This window comes from Triturus cristatus, chromosome 4_2, assembly GCF_964204655.1.
Source record: "Triturus cristatus chromosome 4_2, aTriCri1.1, whole genome shotgun sequence".
NCBI lineage: Eukaryota > Metazoa > Chordata > Amphibia > Caudata > Salamandridae > Triturus > Triturus cristatus.
The window spans coordinates 718414564-718440445 of NC_140586.1; the positions used below are offsets into that span (position 1 = coordinate 718414564).

The 25882-nt window shown below is 45.2% G+C and overlaps 1 protein-coding gene across 2 annotated transcripts in view; it reads right to left on the reverse strand.

Moving 5' to 3' along the window:
• Positions 1-25882, reverse strand: part of LOC146834956 (sterol carrier protein 2-like) — a 372999-nt gene that overhangs the window by 164245 nt on the left and 182872 nt on the right. For both annotated transcript variants that reach the window (XM_085602598.1, XM_085602597.1), the window contains 2 exons: positions 17647-17797; positions 17082-17229 (listed from right to left, as the gene is read on the reverse strand). In XM_085602598.1, coding sequence (XP_085458724.1) covers positions 17082-17229; positions 17647-17797 — 299 coding nt within the window. The remainder of the gene's footprint in view (positions 1-17081; positions 17230-17646; positions 17798-25882) is intronic.

Here is a 25882-nt window from a genome sequence, read left to right on the forward strand (position 1 = left end):
CCACCCACACCGCCTACCGGACCACCACCAGCTCATATCAAGGAACTGTTACATCAAGTTCAACTTCTAATAGACAAAGGAGCTATAGAGGTAGTTCCAAGATCTCAAAAAGGAAAAGGATTTTATTCCCGATTTTTTCTTATCACCAAGAAAAACGGGGAATGGAGGCCCATTCTGGATCTGAAGGCTCTCAACAGATTTCTCAAGAAACAATCCTTTCGCATGTTGACGCTTGTAGAGATCTTGTGCTTACACTCACAAGGAGATTTCATGGCAACAATCGATCTCCAAGATGCATATTTTCATATCCCCATACTACAACAACATCGGAAATTCCTTCGTTTTCGAGTGGGTCGGAAGGATTTCCAGGTCAGAGTACTACCATTCGGCTTACGCTCGGCCCCGCGAGTGTTTACAAAGGTGTTAGCCCGTCGTAGCGTTCCTACGTCTCCAGGGTGTGCAGATCTTCCCATATCTGGACGACTGTCTCCTAAAATCACAATCGGAGGTTCAACTTCGACAGCACACACATCTTTGCAAGGAGGTGTTTCGCGCCTTAGGGCTCAGCATAAATACCGCGAAGTCTCATCTACAGCCTTCTCATTTCAGGGATTTTCTAGGAGCAACTTTGGAGACAGTGCCAGCCAGGGCACTTCCCTCCCAAGACCGTCTTCAAAGGATTCTCCGTCTGGTAACCCTTGTCAGATCAAAAAGATCCGTTTCTGTACGACTGTTGAAGTCATTTCTGGGGATGGCGTTGTCATGCATTGCATTGATCCCTCATTGCAGGTTACGGACACGCCCCATCCAAGAAGAACTGGATGTTCAATGGCGTCAGGTTACGGGTTCTTTCAACGATCTCGTAACCGTCACAGATCGGATGAAGTCGGCACTGAAATGGTGGACACAACCGTTAAACCTAATGAAGGGCATTTAATTTCTGTCAATCATACCAGACATGACAATAACAACAGACGCATCTCTAGAAGGATGGGGTGCTCATTTGGAGGATTTATCAATCAAGGGAAAATGGACAATATGCCAAAAAGCCTGGCACATCAACAGGTTAGAGCTCATGGCTATATTTCTGGCTCTCAAATCCTTTCTTCCTTTAATCCAAGGACAATCAGTCCTCATACAGACAGACAACACAACCTGCATGCACTACGTCAACAAGCAGGGCGGAACAAAATCCCCGAAACTGTCTCGTCTAGCCCAGTCGATCTGGGATTGGTCTTTCAACCATCACATCATGATTGCAGCAGTTCATCTACCAGGGGTATCCAATATCCTAGCAGATTCCCTGAGCAGGTCCTCCTCGTCGACCCACGAATGGGAGTTACACCAGCCGACGCTGGAGATGATATTTCGACGATGGGGACGTCCACAGCTGGATCTCTTTGCCACACCAGAGAACCGCAAATGCCGACACTATGCAAGCTGGCACCCCCACCAAGGATCACAGGGCAATGCCCTTTTGATGAACTGGTGCAATCTGTTTGCCTACGCTTTTCCTCCAATCCCACTCATACCTCGGGTCCTGTGGAAAATGCGGAGGCAACCTTGCCATCTACTTCTAGTAGCTCCCCGGTGGCCTCGGCAAGCATGGTTCTCAGAGTTACTCCTAATGTCTCAATGCGAACCAATCCTTCTACATCCTCATACAGATCTTCTGACAATGAGCAAGGGGAAAATTTGTCATCCGAACCCCTCCTCAGTAAGCTTATCAGCTTGGAACCTGAGCACTGTGAATTTGCCCATTTAGACATCCCACAGGACTGTAGAGACATCTTGGCTCAGGCGAGGGCTCCTTCTACGGTAAAGACGTACAAATTAAAGTGGAAAAGATTTTGCCACTGGTGTGCAGCTAATGGAGTTCATCCACTTCACTCCACGCCACAACAATTGCTACCTTTCTTTTTGCATTTAGCTAACTCCGGATTGTCTCATGCAACCTTGAGGGTTTTTCTGGCGGCAATCTCCTGTTTCCGTCAAGATGGTTCAACGTCCCTTTGTTCTTCAAGGATTATCCAACAATTCTTCAAAGGGTTATTTCGTAAATTTCCTCCTGTTAGACGCCCACCTCCATTGTGGCATCTGAACATCGTATTGGCACAACTGATGAGGCCACCATTTGAACCTATTCACAAGGTCGAGTTGAAGTTTCTAACTTGGAAGGTGGCTCTTCTTCTGGCACTAACGTCTTCACGTCGTGTCAGTGACATTCATGCATTTACCATAAATCCGCCTTTCCTACAGTTCAAACCAGATTCTGTAGTGTTGCGTACAAATCCAACTTTTTTGCCTAAAGTACCTTCAGACTTTCATATTAACGAACCAGTGATTTTGAAAACCTTCTTTGCTAATCCTCAAACTCCTGCGGAGCAGAGATTACATTCCCTGGATGTGAAACGATGTTTAAAGTTCTACATCAGCAGAACAGCTTCTTTACGGAAAACTGATCAACTCTTCATAGCTTATGGGCGCTATCACAAGGGACGTCCAGTGACAAAACCAACTATTGCACATTGGGTTTCAGCAGCCATCATCTTCTGCCATCAAAAGGCAAACAAGCCATTGCAGTCACCAGTAAGGGCTCACTCCACTAGAGTGATGTCTTCTTCAACTGCATTATTTGCTGGAGTGCCTTCACATCAGATCTGCAGAGCAGCTACGTGGTTAAGTAGACATACGTTTACAAGGCATTACTGCTTGGCAACTTTAAACGAGGAGGATGCTGCAGTTGGGCAGGCAGTGCTTCGCAATCTTTTTAAATAAGGTGAGCCTCTTCCTTCCCTCCTCCATATTGTTTCCATTTACTGTTGAGATAATGGTTCATTTACACTTATATAGATATTCAGTGATATCATATATATAAGGATATTGATTGGCATTACAACTGTATAATGCTGTTATAACTATGGAAACAATAATAATTGTTACTGCTGGCTATTCTATATTCAAGCATGTGAATCCATGAAAGACACCCCAATACTGGAGAAGAACAATTGTTACTTACCTGTAAACAGGTGGTTCTCCAGTATTGGTGTCTTTCATAGATTCACATGCGACCCTCCCTCCTCCCTTCAGAGGCTCTCTTCTCCTCATACACTCTAAAGTCACTTTGGTGCTACGAAAATCTGAGGTGAGGAGCTCTGAGGAGAAGGTTCTAGAGAGGAGCTGACGCCTGATTGGCCGTAGTTTGGACTAACATAATGACAGAGATAGACTGCGAATGTCTTTTTTCTCTTTCCATGTATCTCTATGGAGATTTCATATAGAGACATTCTTGATGTTTATCACTTACTTATATCTCTGTTTTATATGATTACTTAGGTATATGTATATATATATATTATGACTGTATATATTGCTATATTATTTACCGTGGGACTCCCACTCCGACGACGGGGAATATTCAAGCATGTGAATCTATGAAAGACACCAATACTGGAGAACCACCTGTTTACAGGTAAGTAACAATTGTTCTTCCTCGCACAACTTAACTAGATGCTTGATAGTGGACAATTTGGGGGGTCTCAAGCTCCCCTTCTTATACTCCACTTCCAAACACCAAATGTGATTTAGAGTCTGAGTCTTTGAAAATTACGTTTGGTTTTGTTTCCTTTTGAAGTGCCCACTCTTCTGTTCTCTCTTCCTCTAAAAAGCAAACTGTCACAGCAGGAACAACTCCAAATCAGATAGTGCCACAATACCGGCCATGGGAGTGACTTGAGTTTTCCATTTGGATTTTAGCCACAGTGATATGTGTATCAAAGGTTACCCCAGGGCCTCAGCCCTACTCTTTATGATTATCTCATCGGCTACATCACCTTGCTGAGTACTCAGGCCCCTGCTTGTGACCTCTCTTTGAATCAAAGAGCACCCTTTGAAGTGTACTGGAGAGCCTGCCTCTCCATTCCTCCAGTGTGTCCCACCCAGCTGACATGAATGCAGCAATACACAAATCTGTCTGGGGGGATTTCCCCACCTACTCTCCTCATGTTTCTCCATTCAACCCTGGATCTCTTAAAACAGAACCCAGAGACTTCACAAGCACAAATATACACCCAGCACAAGAATATAGCATACACACACTGCACAGCACTACACCCTTCATGTACTTTATCAATCGCACTTAAGTATACTAAAAAGGGATGGGTGGTATGCTTGAATTATTCTCGGCACTGGTAATTACTCACGCCGCATCCCAATCCATATTTATTTTGCACACTATGCCACCTTAGTTTGTGAACATTCCAGCCCAAACTGCTAGGCCAGGTCTTCCCTGAACCCCCCTTTACCTACATAAAGTAAATGGGTGATGTGCTTTGTAATAAACAAGAAAGGGCTAGGAGCACACAAATCATTACGGTGAATAGCTTGTATTTAGTTGCAGACAGCACTTATCCCTCTTTCTCCATAATAATAACCTGTGAAAAACTGAGGCGATATCATTCATATCAGACAAGTGAATATGGTAAATATAGGTTCGGTGAACATTGATAAATGGAGCACCAAAAAGTGCTGCCAGCATAGAGCTACAGTGCATGTGCGCGGGCGCGAGCTTTACCGCGATTACTTTCACTTTCGTGGCCGCACGGACGCTTTGCATAGCCAACAGGTCTCGCTTTTGGGACCTTATAAGTATTTAGTTATGCAACTGTTGCATAGCTAAACACTTATAAGGTCCCAAAGGCGAGATCTATTGGCTATGCCAATGCTTGTTTGCAAAGTGCCTAGCTGTAGATTTTGAACGCTAGCTCTGCCGGCACCTAGAGAAACCTAGCAAACCAATACATTTTTGAAAACTAGACACCCAGGGGAATCTAGGATGGGGTGGCTTGTGTGGATCTCTCTAGGTTCTGTTACCCAGAATCCCTTGCAAACCTCAATCGTTGTAAAAAAGAAAAATAACACATTTTCCTCACATATCTGTGATGGAAAGTTCTGGAATCTGCGTGGATCCACAAAATTCCACCCACCCCGCATTCTCCAAAGTCTTCCAATAAAAATAATACATCACTTGTGTGGGTAGGCCTAGTGCCCGTGACAGGAAACAACTCAAAACGCAACATGGACACATCACATTTTATAGTGAAAACTGACCCTCTCTTTGCAAAGTGCCTAGCTGTAGATTTTGAACCCTAGCTCTGCCAGCACCTAGAGCAACCTAGCAAACCTATACATTTTTGAAAACTAGACACCCAGAGGAATCCAGGATGGGGTGACTTGTGTGACTCTCGCCAACTTATCTTACCCAGAATCCCTTGCAAACCTCAAACTTTGTAAAACAAAAACACACATTTTCCTCACATTTCTGTGATGGAAAGTTCTGGAATCTGCGTGGATCCACAAAATTCCACCCACCCCGCATTCTCCAAAGTCTTCCAATAAAAATAATATATCACTTGTGTGGGTAGGCCTAGTGCTCGCGACAGGAAACGGCTCAAACGCAACGTAGACACACCACACTTTTACAGTGAAAACTGACCCCTTGTTGGCAATGTGCCTAGCTGTAGACTTCGAACCCTAGCTCTGCTGGCACCTAGGGAAACCTAGCAAACCTATACATTTTTGAAAACTAGACACCCAGAGGAATCCAGAATTAGGTGACTTGTGTGGCTCTCGCCAGGCTCGCTTACCCAGAAACCCTTGCAAACCTCAAACTTTGTCAAAAAATACAAATGTTCCTCACATTTCTGTGATGGAAAGTTCTGGAATCTGCGTGGATCCACAAAATTTCACCCACCCCGCATTCCCCAAAGTCTTCTACCTCACTTGTGTGGGTAGGCATAGTGGTTGCAACAGGAAATGGCCCAAATCGTACTGTGGATTTTCAGTAATGTGTGGGTTTGGTAGGTTTCCCTGGATGGCTGCCAACCCCAGGACCAAAAACGCAGATATGTATCCGAAAACGACCTGGTTTTGCAAGGGGGGGTCACATGAGTATTTGGTTCCGGGCTTGGCTGTCATCTAGGGAAACCTACCAAGTCCACACATTTCTGAAAATTAGAGACCCAGGGGAGTCCAGGGAGGTATGGCTTGCGTGGATTACCCAACTTTTCCCTACCCAGAATCCCTTGCAAACCTCATATTTTGCTGAAAAAATAAAACATTTCTCAAATTTCTGTGTGGGAAAATAATAGGAACACAGAACTGACACAAATGTCCTACCATTCAGCATTCCACCAGGTCTCCCGATAAAAATGGTACCTCACTCGTGTGGATGGGTCAAGTACCCGTGACAGGCAAGGGCCCAAAACGTATTGTGGAGACATCAAAATTACCTATCACAAAACGATCTGCTTTTGCAAGGGTGGGGGTCACATGGGTTTTTGGTCCCAGGCTTGGCGGCCCATCTGGGGGAACCTACCAAACAGACACATTTCTGAAAACTAGAGACTCAGGGAGTCCGTGGTTGTATGGCTTGCGTGGATCCCCCAACATTTCCAGAATCCCCTGCAAACTTCAAATTTTGATGAAAAAATAAAAATGTTCTCAAATTTCTGTGTGGGAAAGTTGTGGGATTACCTGGTTGACACAAATTTCCTACCACCCAGCGTTCCCCCAGGTCTCGTGATAAAAATGGTACCTCACTTGTGTGGGTGGGTCAAGTACCTGCGACAGGCAAGGGCCCAAAACGTATTGTGGAGTCTTGAAAATTCATAAAATGACCGGGTTTTGAAGGGAGGGGGTACCTGAGTTTTTGGCTCTGGGCTCGCGGCCATATAGGGAAACCTACCAAACCCATACATTTCTGAAAACTAGACACCCTGGGGAATCCAGGGAGGTATGGCTTGCGAGGATCCCCCAAAGTTTCCCTTCCAGAATCCTCTGCAAACCTCAAATTTAGCTGGACAAAAATCACTTTTTCCATACATTTTTGAGTGGGATCACCGTGCCGGCACAAATGTCCTACCACCTAGCATTCCCCTTGTTCTCCCGAGAAAAACAATACCTCACTTGGTGGGTAGGCCAAAGGCCTGTGACTGGGAAGAGCCAAAAACATAGGGATTAAAGGTATAGCACCGCATATTCTAAGCGCTACATTTTTCAAACAATATGTTTTTAGTGGATCCTGCATTGGACAGCTACACAAGTGAGTTATCAATTTACTCGGTAGACCAAGGGGAACACTACCTGTTTGGACATTTGTGACGGCACAGTGCTCCCACAGAAAAATGTGTGAAAAAGTGTTTTTTTTCAGCTAAATTTGAGGTTTGCAGGAGATTCTAGGTAGGAAAACGTTGGGGGATCCAAGCAAGCAATACCTCACTAGACTCCCCAGGGTGTTTTCAGAAATGAGTGGGTTTGGTAGGTTTCCCAAGATGGCCGCAAGCACCGGGTCAAAAAACACAGGTCACTCCCGCAAAACCAGGTAGTTTTATGATAGGTACATTTGATGACTCCACAGTACGATTTGGGCCATTTCCTGTTGCAGCCACTATGCCTACCCACAGAAGGGAGGAACCATTTTTATCAGGAGACCTGGAGGAACACTAGGTGGTAGGAAATTTGTGTCTGCCTGGTAATCCCACAACGTTCCCACACATAAATTTGAGAAAAGTTAGATTCATTTCAGCAAAAGTTGAGGTTTGCAGGGGATACTGGGTGAGGAAAGGTTGGGGGATCCACGCAAGCCATACCTCCATGGACTCCCCCGGTTCTCTAGCTTTCATAAATGTGTGGATTTGGTAGGTTTCCCTAGATGGCTGCAGAGCCAGGGGCCAAAAACCCAGGTGCCCCACTTGCAAAACCAGGTCGTTTTGTGCTAGATAATTTTGAAGTCTCTACAATACGTTTAGGGGCCTTGCCTGTCGCGGACACTAGGCCTACCCACACAAGTGAGGTACCATTTTTCTGGGAACACTTTGGGGTATTCGGGGTGGGTGGAATTTTGTGGATCCACACAGATTCCAGAACTTTCCATCACAGAAATGTGAGGAAAATGTATTTTGTTTTACAAAGTTTGAGGTTTGCAAGGGATTCTGGGTAACAGAACCTGGTGAGAGTCAGACAAGTCACCCCATCCTGGATTCTCCTGGGTGTCTAGTTTTAAAAAATGTATGGGTTTGCTAGGTTTCCCTAAATTCCGGCAGAGCCAGGGTTCAAAATCCACAGCAAGGAACTTTGCAAAAAAGGGGCCAGTTTTCACTGTAAAAATGTGGGGTGTCCACATTGAGTTTTGGGCAGTTCCTGTCGCAGGCACTCAGCCTACCCACACAAGTGAGGTACCATTTTTCTCGGAAAACTTTGGGGAATGCGGGGTGGGGGGAACTTTGTGGATCTACGCAGATTCCAGAACTTTCCATCACAGAAATGTGAGGAAAATGTGTTTTTTTCAAACTAAGTTTGAGGTTTGCAAGGGATTCTGGGTAACAGAACCTGGTGAGAGCCAGAGAAGTCACCCCATCCTGGATTCCCCTAGGTGTCTAGTTTTAAAAAAATGTATAGGTTTGCTAGGTTGCTTTAGGTGGCGGAAGAGCTAGTGTTCAAAATCCACAGCTAGGCACTTAGCAAACGAGCATTGGCATAGCCAATAGGTCTCGCCTTTGGGACCTTATAAGTGTTTAGCCATGCAACAGTTGCATAACTAAATACTTATAAGGTCCCAAAAGCGAGACCTATTGGCTATGCAAAGCGGACGCGAAAGTGAAAGTGATCGCGATCACGATCAAACATCAAAGGGGCCATGCGGCCGCTAAAGTGAAAGTAATCGCGGTAAAGCGCGCGCGCGCGCACATGCACTGTAGCTCCAGGCTGGCCTGGTAGCACTTTTTGGAGCACTCTCAATAAGTCTCGCCAGACCAGCACATGCGCTGGGTCAGGCAAGACCTAAAAAGGGGTCAGTTTTCACTGTAAAAATGTGGCGTGTCCACGTTGCGTTTTGGGCCGTTTCCTGTCGCGGGCACTAGGTCTACCCATGAGAGTGAGGTACCATTTTTAGGTCTCGCGAGCCAAAGGCTCGAAGAGACATTTTATATCTGGGCTTTACAAAGTGCTGCCGTGGCCTAAAGCTACAGTGCATGTGCGCGGGCGCGCGCGCCGCGCTTACTTTCACTTTCGCGGCCGCACGGCCGCTTTGATCACGATCACTTTCAATTTCGCGGCCGCACGGCCGCTTTGCTGCGCAGACCCAGCCTCCTCTGCCAGCACACCCACAACTGGCAACATTACTAGCGCTTGTTCTCATTAGACTTCGGGAATTAAAAAACCCTCGCGCATGGAAAGTCATCCTAACTAAACGCAGGCCTACCTAAACGTGTCGCAAATCGTGACATGCATTTAATCAGTCACCCTTTCGTTAGTGAGCCGTAGCTTATCTTTTGCTTTGAATGATTTACATAGTCATTAGTCAGCAGAGAACCGAAAACGGGAATCTGCCAGTGAAAATTAATGGGCGGATCGCATGTTACAGTGGTGGCCATGTTAGACTGAGTCTTTTTTAATTATTCTAAGCAAAATTATATCAGGTATTTTATTCACCATGGGCCTACAATATTAATTTCCTAACTATAATATTAAGTGTGTTTGCGTAGATATTTGTATATAAAAAGATAGTTGTTATCTATAATTTCTATTAGAAAATACAATTCCACGTCACTTGTTGTGAAGAAAGTTTATAAAATATTACCAACTTCAAATTCTGTCTACATTTTTTCAAATCCTTAATCAACTCGCATTTCTTAAAGCATTCTCGTTGCCCTGAAAGCAGAACTGTTTGATGCTGTAGCTACTCTTTCAGCGCGTCCTTCTTTTGTTTTTATCATCGTGGTTCTAGTGATTGGCTCAGTGACTGTGAACTTTTCTTCAGTCCTTCTTTAGTGTCAATCCTTGTCCACAGCACCCTGGCTTAGTAAGGGTAGAATGGCGATGTGCTGGTCTCATGCAGCACTGCGAGTGGGGGGCGCCAATTTATGTATTCGCACATGCCTGCATCTTTTCCCAGTCCTGAATTCCAAGAAGACGACCCTGCTGATGAAGTTCGCTTCCAAGACCAAGTAATCATTGATCAGCTTGTCCCATCTCTGCTGCTTCCTCTTTTTAGTATCCTTCGCTGCCTACCTTTCACTTTCGTATTTTGTATGTATTTCCAACTTAGTGAGCCTTCCAAACCGAGATGACTATCCTAATTTGTGTCACTTGCCCACATTTTCAGAGCTCCCAGGTTTCCCTCAGCCAGACCCCTGTTTTTGTTGTGCATTTTGCGACGGGTTGTCCCATTTTTCTCATTTTAAAATAGGGAATGCAAAGCAAAACAAGCATTTGCAATGCAATCGGTCTCGCCTTTGGGGCCTAAATATTTAGCCATGCAGCAAACTGTTGCACTTTTCAGTTGAAGTGTTAGGCTGCAACACACTGCTAGAATACACTACTATTGTCTGTGAGACAGTGCTCGGTAAGCTACTCATGCTGGACATGCAGACACTGGAGAGCGCTAAAAAATGCAACCTCATCACTTTTATGTTCATTAAGAGGAGTTTCTACAATACTTGAGAAGCAGAAAAGAAATATCTCACTCAAACTGAAAAGGTATCAATGAATACCTGGCGCAAACTAATTAATGATAAATGTCTTCATCAAATTGATTACCCCTAAAAGTCCACATGAATGTGGGCTGTGAGAGATGACCTCAATCGCAGGTGCTGCCATCATCTTGATGCGATTTCATGCACCATGACTGGGGCTGCCTCGAGGTAGAAAGCACTTATGCTCTTGGGCAGAGACAATTGATAATGTACCCATGGTGGCTGCAGTAACTTTCTACACAATGCCAACACTCACGTTTTTAGGTCTCTCCTGCGAACGCAGCGCAAAGCGCTGCTGTCCGCCAGCGAGATCTATTGTTGCTGACTTGCCTCGGAAGTGGGACAGGAAATGGGCACGCGCAAGGCTTTTAGCGGATTTGAGCCGGTGTACGCGCACTTGACACGCACGTGCACAAACGCGATGTGCACATCTCCTGTCCCGCTTCCGATAACATGCCAGCCCCATTGGAGGCTCCGTGTGGGCTATTGTTGGTGCAAAGTGTACTTTTGCAATTCTGAGCAACAATAGCCCACACGGAGCCCCCCCAGCCCTTCTTTACTCACCGGGCTGCTCTTCTGGGGGGGTCTCCAACTCGCGGCTGCAGCACTTCTGTTGCGGGGCTTCTCTGCACTCCTGGGAGCCCCGCGCTGCTGTGGTCATCCTCTGCCGCCGCATTCTTCACCCGGGCCCACTCCTGGGACCCGGGGCTTCTCTTAAGTCCGGCCGCCACTGCGGGGCTCTCCCTTCAACATGGGAGCCCGCGTTAGCACAGCACGCCGGTTTCTGTTTTTGCCGGAGCAGGCCCCGCCCACGTCCCGGGCAAGGGCACCTAACTTCCGGCTTGAAGACTAGAAGTTAACAAGCTATTGCAATGCCATAGTTCTCGCATTGACGCGAGTTTGAACTATTGACATTTGCAAATAATAATGCCTTTTATTTTTGTTTTCTTTTTAAAAACCTAAATAAAAGGCATTGTTATTTACAATGTCAGTAGCTCAAACTCGCATCAATGCGAGACCTATTGTTTCTAAATGGCGACGCTTCGACTTTAAACACGCCTGTCATTGTTTAAGAACGGAGTCGCTTTCACTATGTATTTGCATTTCTTTATTTCATACATGCAAACAAATTGATTGGCTTTTCCGAAGGTGATGGGCCAACAGCTGTTTGTACTCCCGTACCCAGATCACCCCCTCCCGCTGTTCACTGTTAACCCAACTTGCTCTTCTGCCCCAGCATCTCATCTCCACACCCCTCCTCCACCCTGAGCTACTTCCCTTCCCGCTGTCTCCTGAGCGCCGATCGCTTGATTTACAGCCTCAATAGCTGTAACTCTAATTTACTAAAAAAAAAAAACCTCCACTGCAAATAAAATAACATGCATAAAAACATTACCACTACTTTATTGATGTCTCTCTGCTCTCCTTGTCACACTGTCCCTCATTTCACCAGTCTCTCGGCTTCTTAGTAGACTTCTCCTTTCACCTCAGCCTTTCACTGTCTTCTAATAGCACTCCCCTCCGGTACTTCACAGGCTATCTCTCCCCTTGTCATTCTGTCCCTCCTTCTACCAGTGGCTCTCCTTTTCTCACCCAGTCACTTATTTCATCACTATCTTTCAGTCTCTCATCTCCACCAGCACTTCACAGGCTCCACCTTTTCATCCTGCCCCTCCCTTTACCAGAGTCGCTACTTCATACCCGACTCCTCCTTTCACCTCATCATTTCATCTCTCTTAATGGCACTACTTCTGTCCCCCTCGCTGCCCCCGTAATTCTGTGCCTTTTTTCTCCTTCTCTCCCCTTCACTGCCACCGTGATTCTGTGCATTTTTATCTCCTGTCCCCTTCGCTGCCCCCGTGATTCGGTGCCTTTTTCTCCTTCTGTCCCCTTCGCTGCCCCGTGACACACCACACACACAACCACAACCACACACAACCACACAAAAACAACCACAAGCACACACACAAGCACACAGCCACAACCACACACACCACTACCACAACCACACATACAAAACCACACACACAACTACACATACACAACCACACACACAACCACAGACACAACCACACCATCAGTGCACACTTTCACCAGGCACAGACACCACTAGCCGTCACTGCACGCTTCCACCAGGCACACACCACCAGATGTCAGTGCACGCTTTCACCAGGCACACACACACCACCAGTGCACAATTTCTACAGGCACAAACACCACCAGCCATCAGTGCACGCTTCCACCAGGCACACACCACCGGACGTCAGTGCACGCTTTCACCAGGCACACACACACCACCAGCCGTCAGTGCACGCTTTCACCAGGCACACACACACCAACAGCCGTCAGTCAGTGCACGCTTTCACCAGGCACCCACCACCAGCCGTCAGTGCACGTTTTCACCAGGCACACACACCACCAGCCGTCAGTGCACGCTTCCACCAGGCACACACACCACCAGCCGTCAGTGCACGCTTCCACCAGGCACACACACCACCAGCCATCAGTGCACAATTTCTACCGGCACACACACCACCAGCCATCAGTGCACACAATTCTTAACGCATCCACAATTAACTATTGTAGCAATCGCAGTAAGGCGCACTTTACTTTTAAACATATTCATCTAAAGCGCAGCATGCCACCATTGCTACAAAAATAAATACACATTTTTTTGGCCTACAATTTATAGACCTTTGTTGCAATTGGTGTTGCAATATTTAGCAATGCCAATAGCTCAAACTTAATTAATGCGAGACCTATTGCATTGCAAATGCTTGTTTTCAGAAGACTTTGGGAAATGGGGGGTGGGTTGAATTTTGTGGCTCCACTCAGATTCCAGAATTTTCCATTCCAAGGTTTGCAAGCGACTCTGGGTAATGGAACCTGGTGAGAGGCACACAAGTCACCCCATCCTGGATACCCCTTGGTGTCTAGTTTAAAAAAAATGTACAGGTTTTCTAGGTTTTCCCATGTGCCGGCTGCGCTAGGGACCACAATCCAAAGGTAGGCACATTGCTAAAAAAAAGTCTGTGTCTAGTGGGCTTTGTGCCGCCCAAGAACGGGGGAATCGGGGGGGGGGGTTGTCCGCCCACGATGTGCTCCCATGAGGGGCAGAAAGACTGTAGCTTTTTTATGGGGGGGTATGGGCATTGGTATGCCCTTTCTGGGCAGCCCCACGCCAAAAAAAAAAAAGACACGGTAATGGCTGGTGCCTAGTGGGCTCTCTGACGCCCCCTGGGGGGGCAGCTCAGGGGCTACTGCCCCACCTGTCTTCTGGGGGGCATAAAGACTGGCATTTTTTGGGTAGTGGTGGGGGCATTGGCATGACCATTCAGAGAAGCCCACACCCCTGAATAAAAAAATTATAATATTCCCTGATGCCTATTGGGCTTATTGCCCCCTTCCCTCCCGGGAGGCAGATAAGAGGCTTTTGCCCCTATCTGACTCTCGGGGGGAGGGGCCGAAAAACTGAAAACTTTTTTTGGGGTGGGGGCATTGCCATTCTGGGCAGTCCCCCACCCGTATGTATAAAAAAATGATAATCCCTGGTGCCTAGTGGGCTTTCTGCCCCTCCCCCTGTGGGAGCAGATCATGGGCTACTGCCCCCATCTCCCCCCCCGGGGGGCAGAAAGACTGCAGCATTTTGGGCGGGGGGGGGCATTGGCATGCCCATTCTGGGCTGACCTCACCCCTGAATTAAAAAAAATATATATTTTCTGATGCATAGTGGACTTTTTGCCCCCCGGGGGAGAGGCTATAAGGGGCTATTACCCCCATATGCCTTCCGGGGTGGGGGGAGGCAGAAAGACTGTGGTAATTTTTTTTGGGGTGGGAGCATTATCATGCCCATTCTGGGCAGCCTCTACGTATAAAAAAATAGAAATAATCCCTGGTGCCTAGTGGTGCTTTCTACTGCCCCCATATGGCCTGGGGGGGGGGGGGGCAGAAAGACAGTTGCTTTTTTGGGTGTGTGGGGGCACTGGCCTTCCCATCTTTGGCAGCCCCCACACCTAAATCAAATGAAAAAAAATCCCTAGCTTCTAGTGGGCTCTCTGTACCCGGGGTCAGATTGGGGGCTACTTTCCTGCAGAAAGAATGTAATTTATAATCTCTGGTTTCTAGTGGGCTATCTGCCCCCCCCGGGGGGGGGGGGGGGGATATTGGGGGCTAATGCCCCCATCTGCTCCCCAGGGGGGGCAGAAGGACTGTATTTCCCAAAAATATTTGGGGGGAGCAAAGGCCCTTGCCCAAGGGGCTGCTCCCCCCTCCCTGGTGTCTAGTGGGTGAATCCCTGCTTGGGGATCACCCTCATGGAGCGATCCCCAAGCAGGTATCCACTAGGGAGATTCTCCCCTTTCCAATGATACCTCTACCATCTTTCTTTGTGCTCGGGGGGCTGAGATAGCCCCCTGAGCACATAGAAAGTGAAACTGAAATGAGCCTAAAGGCTCAGTATGTTTGCCATGAAACGAAGGAAGAAGTTGCAGACCATCCTTTGTCATTGGCTCAAGATGACCTAACACCAGCATGGATTGTTACATATGTTTCTGTGATTTAGAATTATACGTGTTCCTAGTTAGATGTAATGCAGTCCAGACCATTCTTCTGCAAACATCCCTTTCCTTTAGCACTAAAATACTCCTTGTGCCTTATTCGCTGTGAAGTCACTGCTGATGGTGATTTCTATTGCCTACCGCTTTGTGGGTGACTATTCCCTTAACTATTATGGCTAATGCTGTGACCATTTTCTTAGTTTAACTTTGAACAGTTGTTACTGCGACTGTTTGATGATGCTGACTGGCGATAAGAGACTCAGAGAGTTTCTAGAACTACTCTTAATGGAGAGTTCAACTTAATTTTACTCTATAAATGCTCCTTTGAATCTTGCTCTTTTCCAAAAGGACTCTTTATGGGTTCTGGTAGGTTAGGAACTGCTAAGAAAATAATAGGGATTTATTATTTTATGGAACATGCTGTAATTTCTTTTTCAACTCTAACCATGATTGTAACCAGATTTATCTGATTTTACTAATCTGAATAACAAATAAAGGTTTTTGAAGAGATTCAAAAATCTCATTATTGACTGAACTAAATGACTAAAATGATGATGTTTATTGAGATGTCTTTGTAAAATGGTGGCAAAGATCCAATACAGAGAAGAAGAATTTGGGGTGGAGCTGGAGACCCTATATTGTAAGTCAAGCTTTGAACAGATTAAATTAAAAGAAAAAAACGCTTCCCTGCCAGCACTTCTACTTCAAGCTGTTTACCTTAGTTATACTAAAGATATCAAATCATGCAATCTGCTAGTTAATAATAAATACGGATAAAAAGGCAAAAAACTAATTCTGGGATACCCTGGGTTTCTTTTTGTGAAATGAAAGTAAGCAACAGCAATGCCTTTGGACAGTATTACTCGGGCAGACACTTGTGGGGCTTGGAAGTGGAAATAATTTTGATATACCCTAGAATACTCTCTTAAAATAATTCTCATTGGCAGGTAGATAATTCTCAACATTCTGCTCTTTATGTTTTGGGTTGTTTGATAGTATTTGTCCAAAAATTATATCCAATTTTGTCAAATCCATACAACGAAAAAAAAATCAGCTTGCTGTAGCCTGAATTCTTCCCTAAAGGTATGTTTCTCATATTCACAACTGCCTTCCCATCCTTATTATTGTGAAGCCTGCTTAAGTGGAATGCCGCATATTGGATTGTATAATTAGGGAGCTTGTAGTGTTTAAGATACAGATTGTAGAACTCATTTTGGTCTCATATCTTTTTTTGTGAAGGAGGTTTTACTAATGTTCAAAATGTAGGGCTATTAACTTAAATTTAGATAGAAAAACACCTCCGTTACATCTGCCATGAATTCAAAAAATTATTTACTACTCAGCATTTCTCTGTGACGATTGCAGAGAAATTTGCAGTAGCAAGTTGAACTAGTCGGGGTAGCGAGGTGTGGTTTGTCTTGTAAGATTGTGAACGCCCACAATTTGGGGGCTTTCACAAACCGATATCACACCTCCTTTCACCCTGAAAATGGTTGGAGATGGTAACACCCCTTATTTGCTGAGAGTGGAGGGGTGAGACAAGGGAAATATTAGTGTGCACCTGCAAAAGAGGCTTAATTCTCTAGATGTCAAATTCTAGGCTCTTTAGCATATAAAACCATGCATTTCCTGCAAATACAGTAAATGTATAGCATTTAGTTTCGGTAATATAATTCACTGGTTCACACTGCAACAATCGGGCAACACTGGAAAACTATAATTTGGCATACAAACAAAAGATAGTACCAGAATTCAAAATAATAAGGCGGTTTGAGATTTCGAAACCTGGAGATGATACATTCTGTAGTAATGTGTACGCAGTAGTCATTTGCATTATTTACCCTTTTACAAGGCTATAAAGTAATTTGTTGGACACTGCCTATTCACAGATAAGAGAGAACAAAGCCAGTTGAGAGGAGGCCTAGAATAATAGAAACAAATAAAAAACAAACAATACAGGTTATTGAAAAAGTCTGCCTATTGTTAAAATTACCTATTGGACAAAGCCCCAAGGCTTCATAGGTAATGAGTTCATTGGCAGAGAAACAGTCATGAAGTTCAATCACATCCACATCTTCAGGTCTGATGCCGCTTTTTGCATAGCATTTGTCAGCAGCTTCTTTGCTCATATCAAAACCAACCTATAGAACAGAAAAAGCAATCAAACAAATCTAGCATCTCAAAGAGTGCGAAACATCCCATGCAGAAAAAAGGACTACTTGTCTACTGCATAATAATATAGCTGAAGATAAAAGTTGTCTAAACCAATTGCTTTTTTTGGCATAACCACGTATGCACACTTGTCAAACTTGACACAAGACCCATTTCTCATTGCAAGCAGGTCAATCTTTAATTTGCATCATTATGTTATACAAATAAAGCCGAACAAGTGGAACTATATTAACAACTAAAACAGTATTATATTATGGTTGGTCATAATATAGTATTAGTTTAAAAAATATAATCTTATTTTTTCACAGTAATCTAAAATTCTTCTTTGATCTAATTCATTTATTCCGATAAAAGCTTAATGAAGAAATGAAAAAGAAATCACATACCGCTGTAATAACACTAGATCCATCGAACGTGCTGGACAGATCAGTAACCATCTCTTGTGCAACAATTTCAACAGCTTGGTGCTCAAGTCTGTGTTTCCTCACAAACTCCTCACTTGCCAAAATAGCAGCCGCTGCACCATCCGATGTTGGGCTAGAAAATGATTCACATTAAATTAGTTGTTTCCACCCAGAGAGATCTTTCACTTCCAGCAGCAAAGAGAAACTATTGATAATTCCTGAGATCAATGAACTTTCTAAAGTTTCAGATAACCTTACGCAGTCTGAGATGAGTCTGAAAATCTATCAAGAAACACTAAGCATGAATTGCTCTCACTGTTCTACTGTAGTTGCTTTTGATTTTCATAGAGCCTTGTGGTGAGAGCATCAGAGGTACTTTAAATTAGAACACCATATTGGTGAATTTTGTGTAGATGGTGCTTTCAGCACGAGTACCTTTCATGTATGTATTCTGAAGGCCAAATCAGGATAAAAGCAGAAGGTACTGATTTATTCAACTGAGCCAAGAATGGATCTCCATGGTTAGATCTCTAGTTGCAAAAGTTTCCATCGAATACAAGGCAAGCTCTAGTGGAAGGTCCTCTGGATTTTTTAAAGACCTTCATGCAACAAGACCGAAGATTATAGAGAAAAGCACATAAGAAATCAAGGGCCATCTTGAGGCTGACAAATTCCAGTTTAGGATGCACTGCCTCTGCTGTAGAGAGCCATAATTTAAGCATAGAAAACAATGTTTTCTATATTTGTGACATGGGTGGTCAGCACTATTGGTTTTGCTAATACCAACACATTTTAAAAGGCTCTGGAATTGGTACAGCTACTAGCGTCACTCGCACAGCATTGTCAAAGCCATTCTTGATGTTACTTAGCTATTAACTAATCACCTAATACACATCATGGAGGCGATCCAGACTAAAGGGCCGATTTAGAGTTGGCAGACGGAATTTGCACCATTGGGATGATTAAGGACATTGCCTCACTCTACATTGACAAGATCGACTGTTACAGCGGTTAGTGTTCATGTAGGAAAAATATGTTGAATGGTAATGTCAGCCATTTGTTGTTTACAAACAAGATCCGATAGTTGTTTAAAAAAAAAAAAACCTAATGGCCCCCATGCCCGGGAGATTCCCCCCCAGAGAGTGGGGGTCATTTTGGTTATTTTCCTGTGCCTCACCACCAGGTTTTTTTGGGCAGTGATGGACATGAAAAAAGGGCATTATGCTGTTGTTACATTTCCGGGATGGGCCCATGTTGCGAAGCAGCTCATTTCTTACATTATCCTATTTTTCAGCAGTGACCTTATGCACATATTTGCATGTGCGACAATGTTGGATTACTTTACCTGAAACTAAACTTGTTTCCACATCTAGCTTCACACAACATTATCACAATGCCCTGAACATCATTCACAAAGTTTCTTCTCGCACTATGTACAAATGTCATCTCTATCTTCATTCATGGGGCGACAGTGCTATCTACATATCCATAACATTACTAATCTATACGCACATCGCAAGCTGCTTTCTATTATGAAAGTTGGGCATCCTGCTAGATCAGGAGAGGAGGCACTTCAGCTAACACTGAGGGTCCCTGCATATGGAGACTTTACCATGCAGCAGTCTGAAATCTTGTGAGGGGTGTCCAGTTGCTGAGCAAGATGGCGTTCATCACTCTCTCCCAACAGGTAATAGGGTTGGATCATCCCTTGGGGGGATTCTTGGCTACACACCCTCTTGCTACACTTAGAGTACGGTTCGCATAGTAGGAGTACGCTCCATTATGGCCTTGTTTTATATGCCTGCATATATACACTGTTTAGCGCCATGGTAGAACTATATCTACTATTTACGCTTTTGGTGCTTGTAATCACTTTTATCTGCTTCTGTCTATTAATCATTGCAGCACACAAGTATTTTATAAAAGAATAACATTGGTTGAATAATTATAATGAAAACGTCCCACTGTATATTCTAAGTATACCTCTCTGAGAATAAGTGAGCACAAGTGATTGAGCGAAAGGTTCTGTACTGTTTCCACAGTCACTCATGGGTCAGGGTTGTCATGTTCAGTGGTTGCCAGAAACCATTTTCTCCCTGATGAGGTTAGGGGGGGGCTTTCGGTGGCCCTGAAGGAATACCACCAGGGCATAAGGGACACCAAACGGACCTTCATAAGAATCATAGTCCAGACCAACGCGACCAATGCCAAGGAACTGTTCAACGTCATACAGCAGTTCACAAAACAGCCCAGCCAAGCCACGGACATCACTGCTTCCCAGCAACTCTGGGACAAGCTCAGCTCATACTTCCACCGGAAGATCAAGTCCCTCTATGACAATTTCAGTGAACCGACGCAGGACATCACCCCTCCCCAACGCTGCCGATAAGCCAACCATCATGACCTGGAATCCCGCTACCGTCTATCTCATCACCGCTACCATGCACAAAACCCACTCAGGAGCCCCAACGGGCCCCTATCCACCACACATTTTCCACGGGGCCGCCGCCGCCATCACACCCGAACTTGGACTGACCATTAACGCCTCCCTCATGTCCGGCATCTTCCCAGACGACTGGAAGCAGGCGGAGGTAAAACCCCTCCTCAAGAAACCCACGGCCGACCCAAAGGACCTGAAAAACTACCGGCCCATCTCTCTTCTCCCCTTCGCGGCCAAAGTCACCGAGAGACTCGTGAACGCCCTGATGACCACCTTCATCGAAGAGAACTCCATCCTAGACGCCTCCCAGTCTGGATTCCCCAGCAACCACAGCACCGAGACCGCTCTCCTCGCCGCCACTGAAGACGTCCGCATGCTACTTGACTAGGGACACACCGCGGCCCTCATCCTTCTAGACCTCTCCGCAGCCTTTGACACCATCTCTCATCGTACTCTGACAGCCAGACTTCACGACGCAGGGATACAAGGAGCTGCCCTCGACTGAATCCGATCCTTTCTCTCCAGCAGAACCCAGAGGATCAGACTCCCTCCCTTCATCTCCGAACCCACCGATATCAACTGCGGAGTACCCCAAGGCTCATCATCCAGCCCTACACTCTTCAACATCTACATGGCCCCCCTCGCCGCTATCGTCAGACAGCATGGGCTCAGCATTGTACCCTACGCCGACGACACCCAGCTCATCCTCTCACCCACGAAGAATCCCGAAGACACCAGACTCTGCTTCCAGGAGGGAATGAAGAACGTGACAGCCTAGATGAAAGACAGCTGTTTGAAGCTCAACTCAGAAGACCGAGGTCCTCATCCTCTGACCCTGCAACTCCGCCTGGGACAACACCTGGTGGCCCTCCGCCCTCGGGAATCCACCCACTCCTACTGACCTCACACGAAACCTCGGCATCATCCTCGACTCTTCCCTCTGCATGAACCACCAGATCAACGTTGTCACCTTCACTAGCTTCAACTGCCTGCGCATTCTCCGCAAGACCTTCAAATGTATACCCCCCGACTGCAGAAAGACCGTCACCCACGCGCTCATAACCAGTAGACTGGACTAAGGCAACGTCCTATACGCCGGAATCAACAGAACTCTACTACACAGACTCCAGACCATCCAGAACGCCGCTGCCAGACTCGTCCTGGGGACTCCGCATTATGAACACATGACCCAACACCTACGTGAACTCCACTGGCTCCCCGTCGAGAAGGGGGTCGCCTTCAAACTCCTCACCCACGCCTACAAATCCCTCAACAACATCGGACCCAAATACCTCAACGAGAGAGTATCCTTCCACTTCCAGAAAGGACCTCAAAACCTAGCTCTTTGACTTATCCGGAGCTTCCCCCCCTTCCCCAGCACCTTGAGACCCTCACAGGTGAGTAGTGCGCTATATAAACACCTGATTGATTAATTGACTGTGAGCTAGCTGGTCTTTAGGCCAACATATCCTACAAGGGTGTCCAGAATCAGACTAGGCACGAAAACCCCTAGTTTATGTTGTCCAACAATCATGCAGATCCTACGGATTAGTAGGAACTGCACAACACCGTCCACCCTAAATTGGACAGTAAGTGTAATGCCCTTCCTGTAAAACCCTCTACTCCATCGGGCCGCCAGACGAATTATGATAAAATGAGACCTGTGTCGACAGAAACCTTATCGCCACCAGTCTCTAAATGAGGTGAGCGGACCAAGGGTTCGACAGGCAGGAAACTGTTGCATTTGCGACTTCTTACCCTGTCCACCACATCCTAAAGTACAATCGGTTGGCGACAAGTACATAAGTGGCTTCTCAGGGTACAGAAAAGGATATCATTTGCAACAGAAAACACAGTAAAGAAAAGTTCAACATCCCACCAGTGCAATTAATGAATAGGACAGTCCACAGGAAGGAGAGAAGAAAAGAAATTCAAAGCTTAGATGCTCTTAAAGACTGTGCCAAAACAGCAGTGAGGTGGTTGTCATTATAAGGAGATGTGATTTTGATATAAATTAATTAGTGTAAGCTACAGGATATGGAACAAAATGTTTCTGACTTCTAAGCAAGTGGTATCTAGACATCAATGACAGAAGTTGCAGTTCCGTTGCATAAAGGAACTGTAATCTAGGACACATCAATCAGTCCATAGCCATTGCTTTTTCTGACAAGATGTCTAGTTATTTCAGCCCATCTTTCTGTGTTTGCGCACCAAATTTGCCTTGGGTGTCAGTCAGTTGGTGGATGGAGGCCTTTGAGCGAGGACAGGTACTGCTGCAAAGTTTATTTACCATTGTTGTTGTAAAAAGAACAGCTTTTTAGTGCTATCCTGCTGTGTGCTGCCATGAAAGTCTGTGATTAGGACTTTTCACTGTTTTTCTTTGGGCAACAAGGTAATAGTCGATCTAGGGGATCGCTGAGTCAGACTTTACCTGCATATGCTCTCGTTTTAAAGGTGGTCACACAGAATTTTCAAAAGAGGTCTGTACACCTGGTAGGTGCTCGTGAAATGTTTGTATCTACGAGTGCGTTTCCATCTTCCTGCATTGATGCTAGGGCATCTTAACATTGCCTTGACTGCAAGACAGTGGCGTTTCTCTGCAATAGTTTCTGTGCTTGTGTGTCTTTGCTTGTGATTCTGTTTTATTTTCAGATGTGAAAAGCGCTTCCTCTTGGTAACTCAATGTATGACACAAGCACTTCGGTGTCATGGCACGCCTAATCGCCAAGAGAACCCAGAAGCACCATGGCAATAAAGGTACGTATTGTTCTCCATAGTGTTGTGATTAAAGCCTATCAAGAAGAAGTATTACCTGTTGTTCCTCAATGAAGAGTGAAGGTTGAGAATGAATCAACAGGAGAGCTGGAGAAGACTACAAATGCATTGTGTGCAGGTTGGGTAATCCTTTTGTTGGATATTAATGCCCTCACACACCCTTTCAGGTGTCATGCTTCATCATCTGGGCTGCTCCTCGTCGGGCCGGCGGTGCAATGCCTAACGGGCTCCCTTAAAGGGGCACTTTATCGGAGTTCTTTAATCCAACAGCCGTTTGGTGAAGTGCGGGTATGGGGGCCTGATAGATGTAGATGTGAAAAAATGTGATTTAAAACAGGGTCAAGAGTACCAATATAGGAATTCGATTTTATTCTAAAGGTCTCCTTCCCTAATTAAAAAGGTGTGTTTGACACTCGGTAGAGTTTAATGTCTCTAATTAGAGTGTTTTGAAATTAGTGTAAGTGGTCGACATGTTTCTCGCTGTGAGCTCGTGCACTCGCGATTCGTCAGGACCTATAAACAAAACTATCTACAAAAGAATAAGTGGGGACTATACAGAATATTAGTCTCGCAATCACAACAAGTAATGTGAGAAAGTCAGTTAACTAAAATACCTGTCATGGTCTGGTACTACCTGTGAAGAAGGGGGAACGGTAGAATAAACGGATCATTGTTATATCAAATGTGATCACAGGTAATAGATACATGAAAAACAAACGCAAAAGGCTGTCAAGGTGATTCATCTCAGTCATATTTAAAAGGATCAGTGGTGGTTACTGATATATGAGCGTCGAAAACCGCTCCAATTAAGTGATGTGCCAACAAAGTGAACTAGAGTGCCTATTCACATATGTGGAACAAATAAAAAAGTATATAAACAAGACAGCTGAAATGGTCATAGGACTCACCCCATTCAGTAGGACTGTGGACCACAACAGTACTTGGTGGGCTCTGCATGAGCCAGGGAACCTCTAAAAGTAGGTCTAAACCCAAAAAAGTTGTAATAGACTTAATGGTATGGAGAGTCACAAACCACAACATATATGAACATGAAGACAACAGGGGCAACAGTAATGCGATTAATCAATGAATATGTTGATGGACCGGGATCAAATAGGTGTATCATGATCACAGGTAGGGACCTTCTGAAAAGTGGCTCTAATCCAGCGTATGAGTTGCAATCTACTTCGTGATGTGATAGAGCACTGCCTCACATAATCAACTCAACCGTGATGTTACATGCTGGAAAGGCAAATGTCCTCAGATCTGAAGGACAGGAACTTAAAGTTGTAGTCGAGCGCCAGTAATTAACAGAGTAAGCACAAGACGTGTAAGGAAAGGGGGCGTCTAAATGATTACAGGGCACTCGCAGTAATGACAGAGTGTTTCTCTACCAGAGTCAGGAGTGGTATCTGGTATCTGGACTTGTTGATCCTGATTGTGAACACTGCCAAGAGATTGGCAGATGAGCTACTCACGCGCATCCAGGCTATTGAAAGTAGTCTTAAACAAAGCAATCCTGGCTCTCAGTATAAATCCAAACTAACTGAACTCAACAATGAGATAGCTGAACACAGAGAGTTTCTAATGAAACAAAAAGTTGTGAAACCACAAAAAGACATCAAACGCTTTGATAAGGAGAAAGTATATCCCTATCTTAAAGCAGACTATGTCCCGCCAAATACCAACTACTCATCAGATATTGATTCTGATTCCTCAAGGAGAGGATCCTCCACTAACAGTGACTCTAATACTGAGAACATGAGACCTAATCAGTCTAGAGGGAAGAAAGGCAGACGTGGATATAATTTCTTTCCTCCAACACCTTATCAGGGCCCTGCTTTTTGGCAATACCCGATGTACCCACAGGGACCCCCTCAATTTGGCCCCCATGGCCTACCTCCATTTATACCCCAGGGCATGAACCAGCCCCCACCTTTTTTAGGCAGAGGATAGGGCGAGGGCGAAGAAGAGGGGCCCCACAAGAGAAAAGAGTACAATGGGAGGAACCACCCCAACGGGGAATGGAGACCAGGAGTCACACCAACAAAAAACAAATTTAGTTGTTAATTTGTCATCCCGCCAATTGACAGCAAAAGAGGATGATGTCCTCCAAATAGGATTAGGGTTTGTTCCTACCCCCAAAATAGATCTTTTCACCCAAACTTGCGAATTACATCAATTCTTCCGCAAGATCCGGTTGAGATTTTTCTTTGAGGGAAAAGACTACACACCTGACAATGATTCAGGACTACACAATCCCTCTACCTTTACTCCCCATGCAGGGATGATACCCAATGAAGTACTGACATATGAACAGGCAGTACTTAAGGATATCACAACTGTCTCTGGAAAGAAACAGTTTAACAACCTCAGTAGAGCAGAAAGGCTCGCTATTACAACATTGGCCAATGATTCTACCATTACCATAAAACAGGCCGATAAAGGTGGTGCTACCGTCATAATGACCACCATCGATTATGACAATGAGTGTTTGCGACAATTGGGTAACAGGCAGTACTACACCCCTATTCCTAATAACCCCACTGAACGCCTAAAAACGACTATTACTGGTCTAGTCGACTCAGCAGAGAGCCAAGGTTGGTTAAGTAAGAAGGAGGCTTCCTTCTTAATCAAAAAAGAACCGAGGACCCCCTATTTCTATATTCTACCAAAGATCTACAAGGGGGTCACCCCGGTGCCTGGACGCCCCATAGTATCGGGCATTGATTCGATTCTTGAACCCATTTCTTGCAACCCTTGGTCAAGCAGACACCGTCATACATACAAGACACAACTGACGTACTACGTTTATTAGACCAGACCCAGGATATCCACAACATCAGCTTTCTCATCACTCTTGATGTGGAAGCTCTTTATACTAATATCCCGCAAAAGGCAACCCTTGATGTTGTTGAGGAAGTACTTGGACGCGACCCTTGGGAATCGCCCACCCCGGTATCCTTCATTATTGAGTGCGCTACTTTAGCTCTCACAGAGAAC